The sequence below is a fragment of the Prunus mume genome, linkage group LG7 (assembly GCF_029339155.1).
Source record: "Prunus mume cultivar Tortuosa linkage group LG7, ASM2933915v1, whole genome shotgun sequence".
Taxonomy (NCBI): domain Eukaryota; kingdom Viridiplantae; phylum Streptophyta; class Magnoliopsida; order Rosales; family Rosaceae; genus Prunus; species Prunus mume.
The window spans coordinates 7,147,168-7,165,604 of record NC_142704.1 but is presented as its reverse complement, the minus strand read 5'-3'; the positions used below and the strand labels follow the sequence as shown (position 1 = coordinate 7,165,604).

General features: G+C 34.4%; 3 protein-coding genes across 3 annotated transcripts; all 3 read right to left on the bottom strand.

Annotated features, from left to right (window-relative positions):
- Positions 1 to 826: 826 nt before the first annotated feature.
- LOC103338331 (serine/threonine-protein kinase 52-like) lies at positions 827 to 4,649 on the bottom strand. The gene is made up of 6 exons (XM_008241524.3): positions 4,080 to 4,649; positions 3,078 to 3,199; positions 2,244 to 2,440; positions 1,924 to 2,098; positions 1,488 to 1,622; positions 827 to 1,373 (listed from the first exon to the last, which is right to left on the bottom strand). The coding sequence occupies exons 1-6, from the start codon at positions 4,399 to 4,401 to the stop codon at positions 1,167 to 1,169; spliced, it is 1,158 nt and encodes a 385-aa protein (XP_008239746.1). The 5' UTR covers positions 4,402 to 4,649; the 3' UTR covers positions 827 to 1,166.
- Positions 4,650 to 10,965: 6,316 nt separating this feature from the next.
- On the bottom strand, positions 10,966 to 12,559 carry LOC148915347 (transcription factor bHLH162-like). The gene is made up of 3 exons (XM_016795660.2): positions 11,847 to 12,559; positions 11,347 to 11,697; positions 10,966 to 11,245 (listed from the first exon to the last, which is right to left on the bottom strand). The coding sequence occupies exons 1-3, from the start codon at positions 11,985 to 11,987 to the stop codon at positions 11,177 to 11,179; spliced, it is 561 nt and encodes a 186-aa protein (XP_016651146.2). The 5' UTR covers positions 11,988 to 12,559; the 3' UTR covers positions 10,966 to 11,176.
- A 3,155-nt stretch (positions 12,560 to 15,714) lies between these two features.
- On the bottom strand, positions 15,715 to 17,068 carry LOC103338332 (transcription factor bHLH162-like). Its single transcript, XM_008241528.3, has 3 exons — positions 16,765 to 17,068; positions 16,259 to 16,609; positions 15,715 to 15,939 (listed from the first exon to the last, which is right to left on the bottom strand). Exons 1-3 carry the CDS (start codon positions 16,903 to 16,905, stop codon positions 15,871 to 15,873), a joined length of 561 nt encoding a protein of 186 aa, XP_008239750.2. The 5' UTR covers positions 16,906 to 17,068; the 3' UTR covers positions 15,715 to 15,870.
- Positions 17,069 to 18,437: the final 1,369 nt, after the last annotated feature.

Sequence of the window (18,437 nt, the reverse complement as noted above, 5' to 3'; positions counted from 1 at the left end):
AACTAAAAATGAAATGGTTATCAAACGGGTTCTAAATTTGTGAGTATGACTAAAAATAAAACTGTAATTCGAAGAGTTGGGCCATTTAAATAACATTGAGGTTCGTATCCTCATTGCTCTTCTTTTTCCGTACCACTAAAGACCGGTCTATGATAATTGGCATCTTGTGAATTATCTTCAACATCATTATGTATGCCTCACCCTTGACAGTCATGGTATGTACAAACAAGTTATTTGCATGAATTATTTATTAGATGTTTTAAACAAGTTCGGGTGGCAGAAAATGGTCATCAAGACAGAGTGTCAAGTACATGCCAATTTTGCCCTGTCACTTGCTAACTTCTGCAATGGAATTGTCTGGCTCATATGTGCACTCCTTAAATTTGATCCATATATTCTGGTAATTCTCTAATCTAAACATTTTTGTAATTGTTTCCAGCACACATTTTTATTTTTTTATTTTTTTTCAAAAGAAGAGTGAATAACCTTTCTCTTTGAAGGATTTTGGTAGGTTCCCAATGGTTTGGGTTCAATTTCTGGGTTGGTGCAGCTCATCCTATATGCCACCTACTACAAGACAACCAACTGGGAATGAAGATGATGAAAAACCAAAATAAAGAGTTTCTTGCTACAATTCTTGAGTTTTTAAAGATTTATTTCTCAATTCCTTCTGATAATTTGTTTTTCTTTTGTTTTGGGACAGAGCATCCGACTGTTTAAATATCATAAAAATAAAAATAAAAACCTTCCCAAAGAAAATAACCAAAAATTGGTATATCACAGAAAGACCATGTCACATCAGACGAATGGGCACACACCAAATGAATAATATAAACATAAGGTCGACTTAATCATAACAATAATACTAGTATATAATGGATCTTACAAGGAGCTGGTGGTGCAAGCCACACACTGACCAGCAAGTCAAATAAATACACATTCATTTAAAAGAAGGGAAAAAAAAAAGGAACAATAATTAATAAAAAGCTTTACATCCTCAAACAAAATGAGAAATAGCATTGCTCATCAAATGTATACCCCAACCACCTTCTGTTCATCTTCTTTTGATATCTCATATTCTTTTTGTCTGTTGCTATCATAAGTACAAATTGGACTCTTCGATCTTAAAAACAATCATCCCAGTTGTTCTTTTAATGAATAAATCTTCAAGGCCCTCTAATCTTGCGAAAGCAAAAACAACCCTGAGACTGATCTTGAGGGATCATACCTCCACCTTTCGACGTGTCGATAGCCTCCAACATTGATACTACCTCATCCATCTCCGGACGCTTGTCTGGGTTAGCATCCCAGCATCGCTTCATTACATTTGCTAGGGAACTTGGACAACATCTTGGTATCTCTGGTCTCAAATTCTGTGATTGCAAGCACAGGAAAAGAATTAGTTTCATGGAACTTTTAATAAAAACTTTAGGAAGCAACACAAAAGGATAACATGGGCCAACGGTGGAGATAGGAGAATAGTTTACCTGGCGAACCACAGCTGAAGTCACTTCCGAGAAGCTAAGATCAGGATATGGCATGTCACAGCAATATATCTCCCATAGACAGATGCCAAAGCTGTACACATCACATTTCCTGTTATATGGGTTGCCATTGAGAACCTGTAACCCACCCAATTTGGCAAGTCATTATACATCGAATAAGCAATTCTTTATATCAGCAAAACTGTCCTCTTTTCATCAAGGTAATAAGGTTTGGAAGTGCCAATAATGTCTTTTTCATGCAATTAGAGAAGTCATATTCAAAAATACATACACATGTGATTACCATCTCTCAGATTTCCATTAACAACATTGCCTATAAAGATACATAAAGAAAACTCCAGAAGATACAGGAAAAGTTTCTGGTACGCTAGTGAAGTCCTAGCCAGAATATCTTAAGCAAATAGATTAGACCAAATACCTCAGGAGCCATGTAACCAAGTGTGCCAGTCTCCCCAGTCATGTCATTAGGATTTGAAGCTTCAACTCGAGCAACCCCAAAATCTGCAATCTTGACTACTCGTGTCTTATCCAGCAGCATGTTCTCTGTCTTTACATCTCTGTGAACAATCTTCTGTGAGTGTAGGTAGCTCAACCTGCAATATATAGTACAAATACGGTCTAAATACGTGGCTGGACAAAAACACAAGCTGGAGGTCGTTCTATATCTGCCGAATTACAATGCTCTGAAGAAAGAAAAAGGAGATTACAAATATCAAAAGAAATACTGGAAAGGGATACCCTCTAGCAAGATCTAGTGCCAGCTGGACAACGACCTTAAAAGCCAACTTCTTTCTCCTATTCTTAATGAGGTACGTTTTCAGAGCACCCCCAGGAAGATATTCCACGACGACACAACAGATATTACTCGGCATGCCAATTTGACCATTTTCAGTCTGTATTTGTAGTTCTGATGAACCCATTGTCGCCCCTATAAACTGGACATTAATAGACCACAAATTTTTAGTGAGAAACAATCTAGAAGCAAAACTACCATAAAGTGATTGCAAGGTGTAAGAATTTAATGAATTGAAGCAGCATTTAAGCACACAGAATTGCTGTATGTATGATGTCCCGACAAAAGAAAAGGTAATATATATTTACTACTGTACAAATAATTTTAAAACTTACAGTTTAACTTCTTTGCAATATATCTGAAACTACTCGATAAATTCTGAAATTTCAGGATACAATAACTCTTGCCTTTACCTCACTAAGGTGGTGAGGGATGCAACTTAGCATATCAAAGAAAAGGAAGACAACTTTCTCAGCTATAAGTACAACCTTAAGCTGTGATACATCATGGAGAATATTGATGTGTTGACTGGAGAGCAATTGTATTACTAGAGAAACTTAGAACTCTGTTGACACACTATAGATGATGCCAGAGAAACCAAACCCTAGTGCCGTGAGGTAGTGAATGTCCTTAACATTGCATATTCTAGAAGCTTTCTTAAAACAATGAAATTTGGGCCCCAATATTCTTAACCACAAAAGTTAGAAAACCCAACCAAAACCAAATGAGACTTGCAACAATCTTAATAAAGAGAATAAATTGCAAAGACAGAACGTTACCTTAGTAACATTAGGATGATCTAGTTTATGCCAGACAGCAACTTCTTGAGTAAAAGCTGCCCTTAGAGAAGAAATCTCAGCTTCTGTCCGGTGACCCTCTTCACCCCAGTCAAGTAATTTAACTGATGTTAAGAAAGGAGCCGTTAGTAGAATTGTAAAATTCGCAACCCAATTTTGTATCATCATAAACCAATAAATAAAAAAAGGAAGACCAAATACAAAGAACCTAAAAGGTCATAATTTGATTGGATTAGATAATGATGAGGATAGTGACTACAATAACATAATGGCAACTAAGGATCTTAGTTTTGCTTAATATGGATATGTAATTATGAGCAGTGTTCCTATTCAGCTGTTGAATAGATTTCAACTAACAGGTGGAGGGATCACATGAAAGTTCAGAAATACAACAACATTATCCAAGTTGTTGCTCTCAACAGGAAATTCAACACAAACCCGTGTAAGAGTCACGGATTCCATAAGAGCACATTACAGTGGACAATCGGCAACCCTTCATTACAGTCCATTGGATATGCGTTTGGAATTTTGCTACAAATATATATATATATTACACCTAAATGTATATATAAATAAAGCAGCAAACTTTTAATGACTTGCAAGATCAACCACAGAGTTCACCTAATCCCATATTGTACTGACCAAACTAAAGTAAAGCACTGTAAAACAACACCAATTCAACCTTGCTTTTGCACATCAACTACATTTCACCACTGGAAACCAAATCTCCAATTATCTCCAAACTTTAAATTAAATTAAAGCAAAAAAACCAAATGGGTATTGATAATTAATAAAAACAACCATAACATCCAGCAGAAAACAATTAATAACAAAAGATTAAATTTTCTAAAAATGGGTATCGAAATCGAAAGAGAAAGATGGGATTTTTTAGAAGAAAATCACGAAAGTGAGAAACTTGAAAGGACCCCAAAAGAAAGAAGAAGAAGAAGAGGGTAAAACGACAGGAGTGTGAAGGGGGGATACCGGCGACATCCTGACCGTCGTACATGCCACGGTGGACGGTGCCGAAGGTGCCACGTGCAATGACGGATTTGATGATGAGCTTGGCGGGGTCGATCTCCCAGTCCTGCCTGTGGCGCTTGGGAATGGAGAGGGTCATGGCAGAAGTGGAGGTGGTGGAATTGGAGGTGGAGAGGTTGATGCTGTTGCTGTTGGTTTCTGGGTCTCTCATGATCTTGCTCTTCTCCAAAGTCAAGACCCTGTTGAGGTGCCTCTCCAGCTGCTCATCCAAGCTCTTCAGATCAATCTGATCTGCTCTCACAAACCCATCACTGCTCTCCTTCATCTTTCCAAATTTCGACTCTCAAAAACTCAAAATTGAATCAGAGAGGGCCAGCCAGAGTAGAGTCGTTTTTATGGCTTTGGTGTTTCGTTTATTTGGACTGGTGGTTTGCCTGTGACGTTTTATTTGTGTAATTGGGGCCTGGGGGAGTTGTCTTCTTCTCTTTTGTGTTTGTTGTATGACTGAGAGAGTTTTGACTGAGACTCAATGATGGATGAGAGGCAAACAGAGAGAGAGAGGAAGAGGGTAAAAGGAGTAAGCTGTGAATGAAATGAAGGCATATGAGAGGGGAGGGGCAGGGGCAGGGGCAGGGCAGGTATGTGACATGTGAGCACATGGTGTTGCCTACAATCAACGTGTGCTTCTGAGTCTTCTGACCCACTTTGGTCTCCTTTCCCCTGCCCCTCCCGCTCTCTTTTTATTTACCCCCTTCTCTTTATTTATTTTCATTTTTACTTCTTATATATATATATATAATCCATTTTTACTTCTTATATAAAAAGTCATATATGGAAAAATACTTCTTCACTTTTTACTTTTCTAGACTATTTTATTTTATTTTAATACTGATTTGTTTGATGTAACAATTTAAAAATAATATTATCTTATATCTACTAAAAATGGGCACATATTTTTTTTGTTTTTTGAAAAATAAATTAGTTAATTGAAAAAGAAAAAAAAAAGTGAGGTGCAAAGAATGGAAAATTTTATACATAATTTGGACCATGGAGCAAAATTATTGAGTACATTGTTCAATTTTTAATTTTATGGTTCACTAGTCTAAACTATAAGTGAGAGAGGATTCCTCACACACACACACATTACCACATGTCGTAGGTGTTCGAACTCAAACCACTATATGCAAATCGATGCTCTTTTCCATTAAACTAGATCCCATTATTAAAAAAAAGTATATGTTATAATACACCGCGTTATTTTCCCCTTTTTTCTGCTAGCTGAATTATACTTTTTTGTCTTTTTGAAAAATGCTAGAAATAACTTATTAGTAACTACAATACGAAACTAGTGGAGCAAGTAATTAATATTCCCAAGACGTGTGAAACTGTCGTGTGATTAATTATTAAAAAAAAAGGGACAATTTTGACGTTTGGGCTTTGATTACTCAACGCAGCACATCACCCCGGAAGAATTAGAAAAAATGAAAATGACTTTCTTTCTATTATCTAATCTTTCAATTGGAGACTCAAACCAAACCAATCTTTTTTCAGTCTTTCAGTCTTGAGATTGATTTTTCATCTCCAATTATGCGCCGTTTACTTCTTGTTTTGGCGCTTTCACTTTGGAAGGTCACGACTCAGAAAATCAGAATCCAAAAAAACGTATAGAAGTTGAAATCTGCTTTTAGCCTCTAGTCATATTCATTAACTTCGTTGAAACTGGACCACCACTACCGATTGGTCTACCAAGCAACTGCTCCAAACAAGAACCAAATTCATACTTGCCAACGTCGAATGATTTAAGTGGGCTGGGCCTCATCATGTACATGATTTTAGGTTCAGCTCAGCTCGTAAGGTCAACACACTTGGGCTGGACATCGGCGTCGCCTGATTGATGCACAGCCCAGCCCATTAGCTTGTTCCATTGTATACAAATGCATATGCCCTTAGTGTCTATTATCTAGAAAAATCATACACATACTTATAATCTTAGGATCACCTAACATCTGTTGATTAACATGATAAAACCAAGTTTGCATGCTTGTGTGTGATTCAACAGATTTCTGCTCTAAAAAGTAGACACAAGGCCAAGAGATATACATACAGCCCAAAAATATCTTGCATGCAAGCTCTCTAATTTAAAAGTGAGATGAGGACGTAATATTGAATGATATGATCATCTCCAGGGGGACCATATAATCTGTACAAAATATATTGTTCTTGGTTTTGTGCTTTCACATGCCATCCCCATTCTCCACCGACCACCAATTTGCTGCCAAAGACTGAACCATCCTAGCTACTTCTAATTGACACCCTCTGTCTCTAAGGATAAGGAAAGGCCTCTCCACACCCACTTCATTTAACATTGCAACATCACATTCATGGTGTGTTTACTAATTAATAATTGGAATTCTCATCAGAAATTGAATTCTACATATGGAGGATTATTGCATTTACTTCACATCAATGAATTAAAAAGTAAGTGGGGCCATACAAAATTAGAAATTCAATTCATGATTTTTGAGGAATTCAATTCTTAGGTAAGAAGTGATATTCTAATTCCTGGATAATTAACCTATTAGGAATTCATCTTCTTTACCCATTATATCCTCACACAATTTTCAAATTTTCAAATATGCCATATACTTTAACCCAACAATGAGGACATTTTAGTAATTAGTACCACTCATATCCCAATTTCATATGGTTTAGTAAACAACCTTAATAGAAATCCGGAATCTAACTCCCATCAATTCATATAGTTTAATAAACAACTTCATCAGGAATCCAAAATCTAATTCTCCTCAATCCAACTCCTCATCAATTTAATTCCTCCTAATCCAATTATGGATTAGTAAACATGCTATCACTAAAGTGCTTGATAAGGTATTATGATGGAGACTTCATCATAGTCATTCACGTTTGCCTCTACATACCACCACTCGAGTCATTACACCCGACACTAAAAACAAGTATGTGAGAGTCGCCACGAATATTGAATTAGCTCACAAGATTCTATATTAGTGTCGAGCGTAGTGTTCAGTTGGAGTATATAAAAGTAAACACGCATGATGGTGTGAACTACCAAAAAAAAAAAAAAAAAAAACTTTATTTTGCCTAGGTAGCAACACATGCAACTAAATTATAAGTACCTGAGTTAAAATTAGGCTAAAAGTTATTTTTGGTCTCTGTAGTTTGACACTTCAACCACTTTTGACCATGTAGTTTCAATTCTGTTAATTTTGACCCTATAGTTTCATATTTGTAGCAATTTAATGACAAGTTAGCATTCCTGTCAATTTTATTGACGGTGTAAGGGGCAATTTTGTCAACCCAAAATTCTTGAGCATAAAAGCTCGTCTGAAACTCTTATAATTTCATATTAGGGCTTGAAATTGGTCATTTGGGTTTAGGGTTCTTAAAAAATTGGGATTAGTAGTTGAATTTCGAGCCCTAATATGAAATGGAGAGAATTTCATAGATAAGTTTTTACGCTCAAGGATTTTGGGTTGACGAAATTACCCCATGTATCATTAAAGAAATTGACAATAATACTAACATATCTTTAAATTACTACAAATACGAAATTACAATGACAAAATTAACGGAATTGAAAGTACATAGTCAAAAGTGGTTGAAATGCCAAACTACAAGGATCAAAAGTGACCTTAAAATTATAGGTATAATATATCCTGATATGTAAAGTATATTATGTTGGGAAGAAGGCATTGAATTGATTCCTTATATGTGATATGGCAACGGATAAGAGGCAACAATGTCGTTTTCCAAGTAGTAAAGTCAAAATATGCATTGCAACGATGTCGTTTCCAAGTAGCAAAGTCTCCCAAAATAAATTGACATCATTATTTTGGTGCCTTTCTAGTCAAGGCTCATCTAGAGCAAACACATCTAATAAGTGAACTGCCCTTTCGTGGAAGTAACCTGTATCCCCAACTAATAAATTTGAATTTGGCCAAATGGTATAGCCCACTGAAAAATTACATTGATTTGCAGACCTGTAGTTTTATGTTCAAAACTCTATGACACTTTGACAATATTATTTATATAATAAATAAATTTGAATTAAAAACAAAAAACAAAACAAAACCTTGCAGGCCCAAAGGTTAAATTTGATTAAATTTGATTCCTATAAAAAGTTATAAATTTACTTAAATATTAAAATAAATAAAGGTTAACACAAGATAAAGGCCAATTTAATCGTATCGAAATTGGGTTAAAAGCCCAATTCATTAACATGAGGCCTAGAAGAAATATTCCACAACGACTTGACATGCATTTAGGTCCCTTCAAATATTATGCCGGAAGGGGAGCATCAAGTATAAAAAAGTACATATATTGATTGCAATTTGATTTCAATGGTAATATTCTTTGAGACTGCTAAATACTCTGGCTCAAAATTTATGAACTGACCAAAAAGGATAATTGAATTAATGTAATTTTAATAAGATTCAACATAATCAAACGTAAGCGAAAAATCCTATTTCCAAGAATCTTAGAATAAACTCAACAATTTATTCCATCATTATTTAGTAAATACAATTTGTATCCGATATATGCCGACAAAAGCACTAATCATGCAAATTTGTTACAGAATCAATTATGTTCCATGTACCACCTAATTTGTAGATAAGGATGGTTTGCACAATTTTTCATGTCAAGATACCAAAATCATAATTCAACTATCCCATATAATTCACTGCAAATCACCAACAACCCATAGAGCACCAATTGATCACACTCAACGGAATCATTTGGAATGGAAAGTGGTAAATTAAAGCAGAAATTTCATGCCAACATTGACACACATATTCCAAATTTATGAGGTGAACAATCCAAAATTCAACAACAACAAAAAAAACCAAAATTCAGAATGGAAAATGAATTCATAAGCAGGATAATTATGACTAGGTTCGGTGTTGTGTGATAGTGTATTAGGTGTACCATGTGTATTTTTGGTAGTTAAATAAGGTGTACTTAGTTAATTTTACATTTTGATTTAAATATTAGGATGTACTCAGTTAATTTTAGGGTTCGTTTGCATCACTCTATTCTTTTAGTAAATAATAAGTGAAGTTAGCGTTTTATGTTGTCATATTATGAACATGAATTATACTTTTTAACGAGCATCTATATTCTACAGTCCTGCTCACTTAAGGACCTGAAAATGAGGTCATGTGAGGACCAAATTCATCTCAACCACATGATTATATTAAATTAGATCCCCTAATTTTACAACTTAAAATACCCATTTTAGTATCTTTTCGCTCTACAAATTAGTATCTCCTCAATTTTCTTCCGTTTATTTCTAACATCAAATCTCTTTTGAATAAAACTTAAATTTGTTTGTGTTTTGCGTAATTTTTTTAAAATTACAAAATTGAAGAAAAGCTTTATACTATTTTTTTTTTCCTCTATTGAAGAAAAACATTAATTCAGATTCTTGCCATTTTACATATACTGGCTTTACTAAAAAGTCTATACCCAACGTCAAATCGTCAAGGAAATGTGTTTGCTTTGCTCGGAAAGCACTCTAATCTCGTAGTGTAGCTTGGAAATTATACAATCTTTGATCGCCATGTGAACACATACTGAGCAGCCAAGCAGCAATCTGCATTTCTTGGTAGCTTCAGTCCTCAGACTCAAAATTTTAGCCCTCAACCTACCTGTCGAAACCAGGACCTAGCCAATACCGTACATCCTGCATCACAAAAACCCTTCCATGACGATTGATTTGCGTCGTGGAATGAAATGGGCGCGTCACGGGGGTTCATGGAACTAACAATATATTCATGTAGAGAAGGGAAAAAAAAACCAAATGAAGCGTTCATCTGGATTAAAGCTAATAAGCTATATTGATTCTTTGGGTGGCTGAACGCATTAATTTTCATGAACATGGCATTATTAATTTAGTAAATTTGGCTTACACCCTTCAAATTCAATTTGCCGTATCTAAAATCCTTCACTTTTTGTTCATATAAATAATACCCAATTTGTATAAGTAAAAACCCATTACTAGGATCCAACTCAGCAAGTTACCTAATTAAGCATAAAATCTGATTTATTGTACTTTTTAGATTCCAAAAATACCCCCAACTAAGCCATTATTGCATTTTGTATATTAATGTATGAATCAATATGGAAACAGTTTTTAATTAGATTGTATATAATGACATATGTTGAATTTGGAAAGATCTCCAAATGGTTGTAATGGATGTAGGAATTAATTTTGAAACATTTTTTAAAAATTTAACAATAAATTCAAATTTAGGTAATCGGTTTGTTTAATAAAATGTTTATGTTATTTTCTTTTTATGAATTATACATGACTAATAATCCACTTTACAATTGTTTATGAATAAAACTGTACATACTAATTATGTTGAAAAAATAATGTACCTATTACTTGTTTGTTTTATGAAAAACATAATTTACCTAGTATGAAAAGTGTACATAATTATCTATTCCAAATAATGTACCTATACACATTAACAGGTATATTGTAAAATAATTTACCTGTGGGTAAATAATGTACCTATATTTTATATAAATTATTGTGTACCTATTTATAATTATGAAAAATATACGCAATTACAAAGTAACTGACTTTGTTTTTTTTTTTTGGTAATATACCTATATTTTATATGTATATATTTATATTATATTTTTCATAGGTACATTATTGGATATGTAATTTACAGATTTTTTTGTTTGCAATTTTAGGGGGCGAGATGTGAGAGGGAATGACAACTAAAAGAAATGGGTGATTGATATGCTATTAATAGGGAGTATATTAATTACAATTATGGCAGTTAATGAAATGCTTGAAATAAATTATAAATAAAATATGAAGTTTAGTGGCAATGATGTAAAAACATAGAAATACTAAGACCTCTTATATCCCACTGGTCATTTAAATTTGAAATTGGGTTTTATACATAGATTTATAGAATGATAAGTATATGTCTAGGAAATAGAAAATGTAGAGATCTATATTGGACAAGCCCTTATTAATTCTACATTTTACAACAAGAACATTATCTTCTGTTTTCCAGAGCCAATTGCTAGCTACTGATGACTGATCAGTAAATCAAATCCTGCAGTCTCTGCCACACATTTGAAGTCTCTACACCAACCCTAGAAATTTTGACCTACAAGGATCATATAATTAAGTCAATTTTCATGAGGAATTAATTGTTAAGAAAGCGATTAAATTAACATCAGTAATTAATTTAATACTGTGTTTTAGTACCTGAGCATGGAGCGAGTGGAAAACCTTATCGCCTACAGTGGAAAAGCTAGCGCTGATAACTTCTGCTCCTTCTTCCTCAAGAACACCAATCACTTCATATAACATGAAGTTCTTGTTCAACCCACTGATCAGCATCACTTCTATAACTGAACCTGAGTCTTTTAATTCAATAACTGGCAATCTTGATCTCACCGTCATAGCATTATCGGCATCGATAGTACTATTAGCATCTATCCCTAATTGTGACCTCATTGCTTTCTCCTTCCTCTCCTTCAAATTCTCTATTCTCTCTCTCAGTTGCTTTATGTAGGAGGACGCAAGATCGAGCTGATTTTGCTGCGACAACGTGTCCTGATCAACCGGAAAAAGCACCACTCAAATTAGTGTTATTCTCATGTGTATGATATGTTATATTGTTAGACTGTTTAATCACATCACAAATTTCCGACAAGATGAGGACTTTTTCAAAGGCAACTAGAGAGAGTGACAAGTATATATACCATGGAGTTGGGGGGTTTGGAGTGTTGGGGAGGAATAAGGGAAGCGAGCTTGAAGCAGAGATCTTTCATGTGGATTCTTCTGTTCCTCTCCACTGTCTTCCTGTCCAGTTTGGAAGAAGACTCACCGCTGGACTTCTTCATCCTCAACTATCAACTGATCAGGGACCCTCAAAGGCTAGAACCTTTATATTCTCAGCCTCTCTCTCTCTCTCTCTCTCAAATAATGAAGGAAAGAAAGAAAGAAAACCCACACAACCCAAAAGCCAAAAAGCGTGAAAAGCAAGAAAGAGGAGAGAAAGAGAGAGAGGGAGTTTGGAAATAGTCGGAGCTTGAGTTGTATTGTATGCATATGTATTTATCGCAAGGGTTGCTTACGTCTGCTTGCGTGGATAATAGAATCTTGACTGAAGTCATATAAAAAACGGGTGAAGGGAACCATGCGGCGAAACTTCCCTGGTCGTTACCCCGTAAAAGAACCTGGCCCACTGTGGCAGAAGTTAAGGACACCTGTGAAGATCTTAAGTTTGTGGGATCCATCTGGATAGATCTGGGATCGTTGGATGGAATATGTTTCTTTTCATCACGTTCAAATTCGTAAGTCATACTAAACGGACGGGCCGTTAATTAAATAGTTCCACGGCTGGTCCGACACGGCTCCTTTGGTAACTAGAGTTGTCATACTAAAGTTGTCAAATGACTCTAGCCGAGAGTGACGTCACACAGAGAGAGAGAGAGAGAGAGGAATTCGGCTAGGGTTTTTGGAACTAGCTTATGTGTTTTGTGTAGTCATGTATTTATAGTCTTCTTGTTTGATTAAGGTTTGAAGAATAAGTTTTTATTTAATTAGGATTATTCTTATCCAAAAAGATTATAGGAATTCATCAAAGAGATTTTCGGGAAATTGGTTCCTTGAGATTTAGAGAGATACTTCTATCTTCAATCAAAGATAATTTCTTAATTAAATATGATTTAATTAGAGTAATTAGTTAACCTAAAGAATACCCCATTTTTCTACATGTCATCTTCTTATTGGCTGTCGAAATATGTTTTCCCACAAGCTTACTATTTTTTCACCTCTATTGAAGTTATCCTAAACCGGGCCAGTTTGACATTGTTTCTTGTGAAAATAATCGTTGTCGATTTCTTTGTGAGAAAGCAGTTTTGGTAAACTTTTTGTTAAAAGTGTTGTTGATATTATTTCCCGAATAATCAGAAAATGATTCCTGCAAAATCATTAAACCCAGCGCCTCTTCAAAACTGATTTCTACATAATCAAAAAATGAAAGCACCTTATTAGCCGTTTTTCCTTCTAGCTTTCTCTCATAGTAATTTTTAACAATAAGTGATTTTCTCATAGTTTACCAAACAAGTTGGGCTTCCCAAAATTTTAAAAAAATCACTTATCACCCCAAATAAGTAATGCCAAACAAACACATCTGATAACAAATTTAACCAAGAAAGAGGAAAAGAGGTTAGAAGCAAGCGGAATGAAAGATAGGGATACTATGAAGGAAAAATTGATTAGATCCCTCAAAAGAAAAGTAACCAATGATGAGAGAAGAAAATCATATGATGCCCTTCACTTTCAGAGATGGACGAGAGAGAAGATGAGGAAAGTGATAAACTCTATAGCTACGGGTTGGAATTAAAACGAGTCAAAAAAGAGCTTTTTGTTTACTAAATCTGTTGATGCATCAAATTAAATCATTTTATCCTAAAAAGGGAATGTGTTGCTGGGCTTGGAAATTATACAATCTTTGATCGCCATGTGAACACACACTGAGCAGCCATGCCGCAATCTAAATTTTCTTGGTAGCTTCAGTCTTCAGACTAAAAAATTTAGTCATCGACCCACCTCTGGAAACCAAGACCTAGCCAATACCGTACATGCAACTGTGTAATATGATAACTTCTAGAAAACCGAAGCGCCAACCCTCCAATCAACTCACAAATAATCACACGTAAATTCAAATATAATATGATCATATTCACATGTGACATGTACATATTATTATGATCTTTAAAATTTATTTGTTGACTAGCTTTAAAAAAGCTTAAGCTAAGCGTGTTAGTTGATTTGATTTGACTCTCAAGTCTCGACCTATGTTCATGCATGGTGCCGTACTATCATCTTAAAAAACTCCAACTTGGCGCATATATATATATATATATATATATATATTTAATGGGACAGTGGAGAGCGTGTTTGGATCACCATATATCGATCCATCGTTGTGAAATATGTATTTGATTCTTTACAAGTTAAGGGGTTGTTTGAAATGCATTCCAATTATCAGAATTTGGTATTTGGAATCTCCTAATTTGAACATGGCTGCTCGATTCTTGTGTTTGGCCATGTATCCATTCCAAGCCTTGGAAATCTATATTCAAAAAATTTCAAAAAACTTTATCCTAATTTCAAAAAAATCACCAAAAAATACTACGAACTCAATGTAACATGCACTTTCACTAGGGTAAGTTCAAGTCCAAAAGACACTTTTCCTAATGCATATAACACATATGCTTCCTCTCAAATGCATTACATTCATTTAGCACTATAAGCATAACATTTCAAATGTGGGGTCTAGAATTTCTATTCAAATATGAGGTATTGTTGGAAGTTTGAATGAAATTTAAGGACATTTGTCCCACATTGGTAGAAAGAAGAAATAGTGAGGTCTTTATAAGTGTGGAAGGTCCTACACTTTGTAAATGGAAGTTGGACCAAGTGGAAGCCAATTGGGCTTCAAAATTAATTTAGGCATTGAATATTATATAAATAACACATAATATTTGACAGATCTATTGTCTCAAATCTAGGTTGACTTTGGTTGTGCCTCATCTTGCCAAGTTGCTCTTTGAGGTGTTGCGGTTTGGTCTTATATTACAATTTTCTCCCGTATCTCGTTGGAGCTTCATTTTTCTTTGGCTTTTGGTGGACTTGTGTAGATCTATTTTTTATTTGACAGATCTATTGTCTCAAATCTAGGTTGACTTTGGTTGTGTCTCATCTTGCGAGGTTGCTCTTTGAGGTGTTGCAATTTGGTCATGGTAGATCCATTGCTCATTGGTGCATTGAGGACCTAGAGTAACTAGGTGACACTCTCTTGTCATGTCCCGAATGAAGATTAGTGACAACTGATTTTTCCTTTTGCCGGTGTTGTTTTAGTTTTTTATTTTGGTGTAGTTTGTTCAATAAATTCGAGAAACTATATGAGTTTTCTATGTTTTTTCTATTATGATTCCAAAAGCTTAGTTGAGTTTTGCTGGGTGTTCTCAATCTCTCTAGGAGAGTCATGCCGGTTAATGGCTAGTTTTTGTCCTTAATGCAATTGGACTATATTCGAGGAAATTATAATGGTTGAGGGGATTATAGAAAAGTTATTTTTGAGAGTTATTTTCAACTGGCTTAGGTCACTGGAGAAGTTTTACCCATGTTTACCATATTGTTATTGGGATGGCTTCCTTTACAGTATGTATATTTTGTATTGTTATTCCTATTGATCTAATAAAATTCTATCACCTTTTTTATAAATAAAAAAAAAAGTGAATTGCATGAAGTATACAAATTTGCATCAGTAGTGTGTTTTTTATAAGTCTATATATATTCTCTTTATCCTGATGTATGGATTTGGGCAAAGGCTTATCATGGTAATAATTAAGGATCTTAGTATTTGGACTGCCATGCGCACATTAATGTGCTATTGTAAATTTCAAACTGCTTTTGTGATTCTCATTTCGTCTTGATTTTTTTTTATTTTTTTGTTGTTGTCGTCAAAATATTGATTCCTTTGGTTTATGGCATTTTGTTTCCAGAAGTTTGTGGATAAAGGGCAATAACCAAATGAACTAACAATAAAATCATGTATAGAAAGGGAAAAACAATATATATATTAATTCTACATTAATTTTCAAGAACATGGCATTATTAAAGCTATATTATATATATATATTAATTCTACATTTTACAACAAGAACATTATCTTCTGTTTTCCAGAGCCAATTGCTAGCTACTGATGACTGATCAGTAAATCAAATCCTGCAGTCTCTGCCACACAGTTGAAGTCTCTACACCAACCCTAGAAATTTTGACCTACAAGGATCATATACTTATTAATTAGGTTTTTTAGGTTTTAGACATAAATTTTTTCACTTTTGGAAAAAGCCAAAGCTTTTTCAAAAAAGACAAAAAAACCACCCAACTTTCAATCAAAGACATGCAAATGTATTGGATTCCTTAGGAAATCTAAAAATAAATAAGGGCATTTTTGTCCATTTTTGCTTCTTTTAAAATTTTTTTCTCTCCTTTTGCTTTTTCCAAAATGTCCCTTAAGTAAATTTCATGAGGAATTAATTGTTAAGAAAACGATTAAATTAACATCATTAATTAATTTAATACTGTGTTTTAGTACCTGAGCATGGAGCGAGTGGAAAACCTTATCGCCTACAGTGGAAAAGCTAGCGCTGATAACTTCTGCTCCTTCTTCCTCAAGAACACCAATCACTTCATATAACATGAAGTTCTTGTTCAACCCACTGATCAGCATCACTTCTATAACTGAACCTGAGTCTCTTAATTCAATAACTGGCAATCTTGATCTCACCATCATAGCATTATCGGCATCGATAGTACTATTAGCATCCATCCCTAATTGTGACCTCATTGCTTTCTCCTTCCTCTCCTTCAAATTCTCTATTCTCTCTCTCAGTTGCTTTATGTAGGAGGACGCAAGATCGAGCTGATTTTGCTGCGACAACGTGTCCTGATCAATCGGAAAAAGCACCACTCAAATTAGTGTTATTCTCAGATGTACGATGTGTTATATTGTTAGACTATTTAATCACATCACAAATTTCCGACAAGATGAGGACTTTTTCAAAGGCAGCTACTGGCTAGAGAGAGTGACAAGTTATATACCTTGGAGTTGGAGGCTTTGGAGTGTTGGGGAGGAACAAGGGAAGCAAGCTTGAAGCAGAGACCTTTCATGTGGATTCTTCTGTTCCTCTCCACTGTCTTCCTGTCCAGTTTGGAAGAAGACTCACCGCTGCACTTCTTCATCCTCAATTATATTCTCTTTCTCTCTCTCTCTCTCTCAAAGAATGAAAGAAAGAAACAAAGAAAACCCACAGAACCCAAAAGCATGAAAAGCAAGAAAGAGGAGAGCAAAAGAGAGAGAGAGAGAGAGAGAGACGGAGAGTTTGGAAATAGAAGGAGCTTGAGTTGGATGCATATGTGTATATATAAACACATAGTCGCAAGGGGTTGCTTATGTGCATAATATAGAATCTTGAATGGAGTCGTACAAAAAACGAGTGAAGGGAACCATACAGTGAAACTTCCCTTGTCGCTACCCTGTACAAGAACCTGGCCCAACGTAGCAGAAGTTAAGAACACCTGTGAATATCTTAAGTTCGTGGGACCCATCTGGATAGATCTGGGATCGTTGGATGAGTTAAGTCATACTAAGGTGTGCGCAGAGGCGGGCTAATGTGGCTGACTCTTGACCTTTTGACTCCCGCGCTTTCACTTCACCGTCCACTTTATCATATGTTTTTGTATTTGAAAGAATCAAGATACCTGTCTCTGTTGCAGGGGGGTTGCTTTCAGATCTCCGGCCACCAGGAAAACATAATTTCCTTTTTTCATTCAATAATCTGAATATGTCTTCTTGAATTAGGATCGAATCATGAGTGTGAAAATCAATGTGACACGCGCTACTGAAATTATAATTCAATTTGAACGGTATAAACTTCTTCTCATATAAAATAACTGTTTGTCACTCACATTTTTCAATTTTATATAGCTCCATTTTCACTGGGGATTGACCTGCCTAACAAAATTGGTTATATATATTATATATATATTGACTATAAAGGACGATGAAGTAAAGTTAGTGATTATAACAACATTAATATTGTTTCCGTGTATGACATCCTTATTTTAATGAAGTCAATATAAACAAGAACAAGATTGTCATTGTTATTTTTGGGGAGAAATATGGACTTGAGTTGAAATAAAGGTTGGTACGAGATAGGTCCTTGTAACTCTTATATCCTAGACATAAACTCATCTATTTTAAACTATTATCAAAAACCCAAATTCGAGTATAGGTTAATAGTTGTCCTAATATTACAAGATAATTTATTATATTATGTTTAATTTTTTTTTAATTTGGCACCTATTTAGTATTGAAACATTTTGATAAAAATAAATCAAGGATACATAAATAATAATGTAACACTAATATACTACCTAAATAATAACAATATTAAACAATGATAATATATACCTAAAACAAATTAATCTTTTTTTCTAAAAGAATATTGATCAGGTAATTGTATATTGGAAAATTATGGTGATACATGCAAAAAATAATTTACCTACATATTAGATAGACAATTCAAATAATTTAAAATTTTGTATTAGGTACATTATTATTATTTTTTTCCTACAAAACAAATTTACATGTACATTATCTATAAGCAAAATATAGGTATATTATTCTTAAGGAAAATTAGGTACATTATTACGTTATCCTATTAGATAGACAATTCGAAGAATTTATACATTTGTATTAGGTGCATTATCCT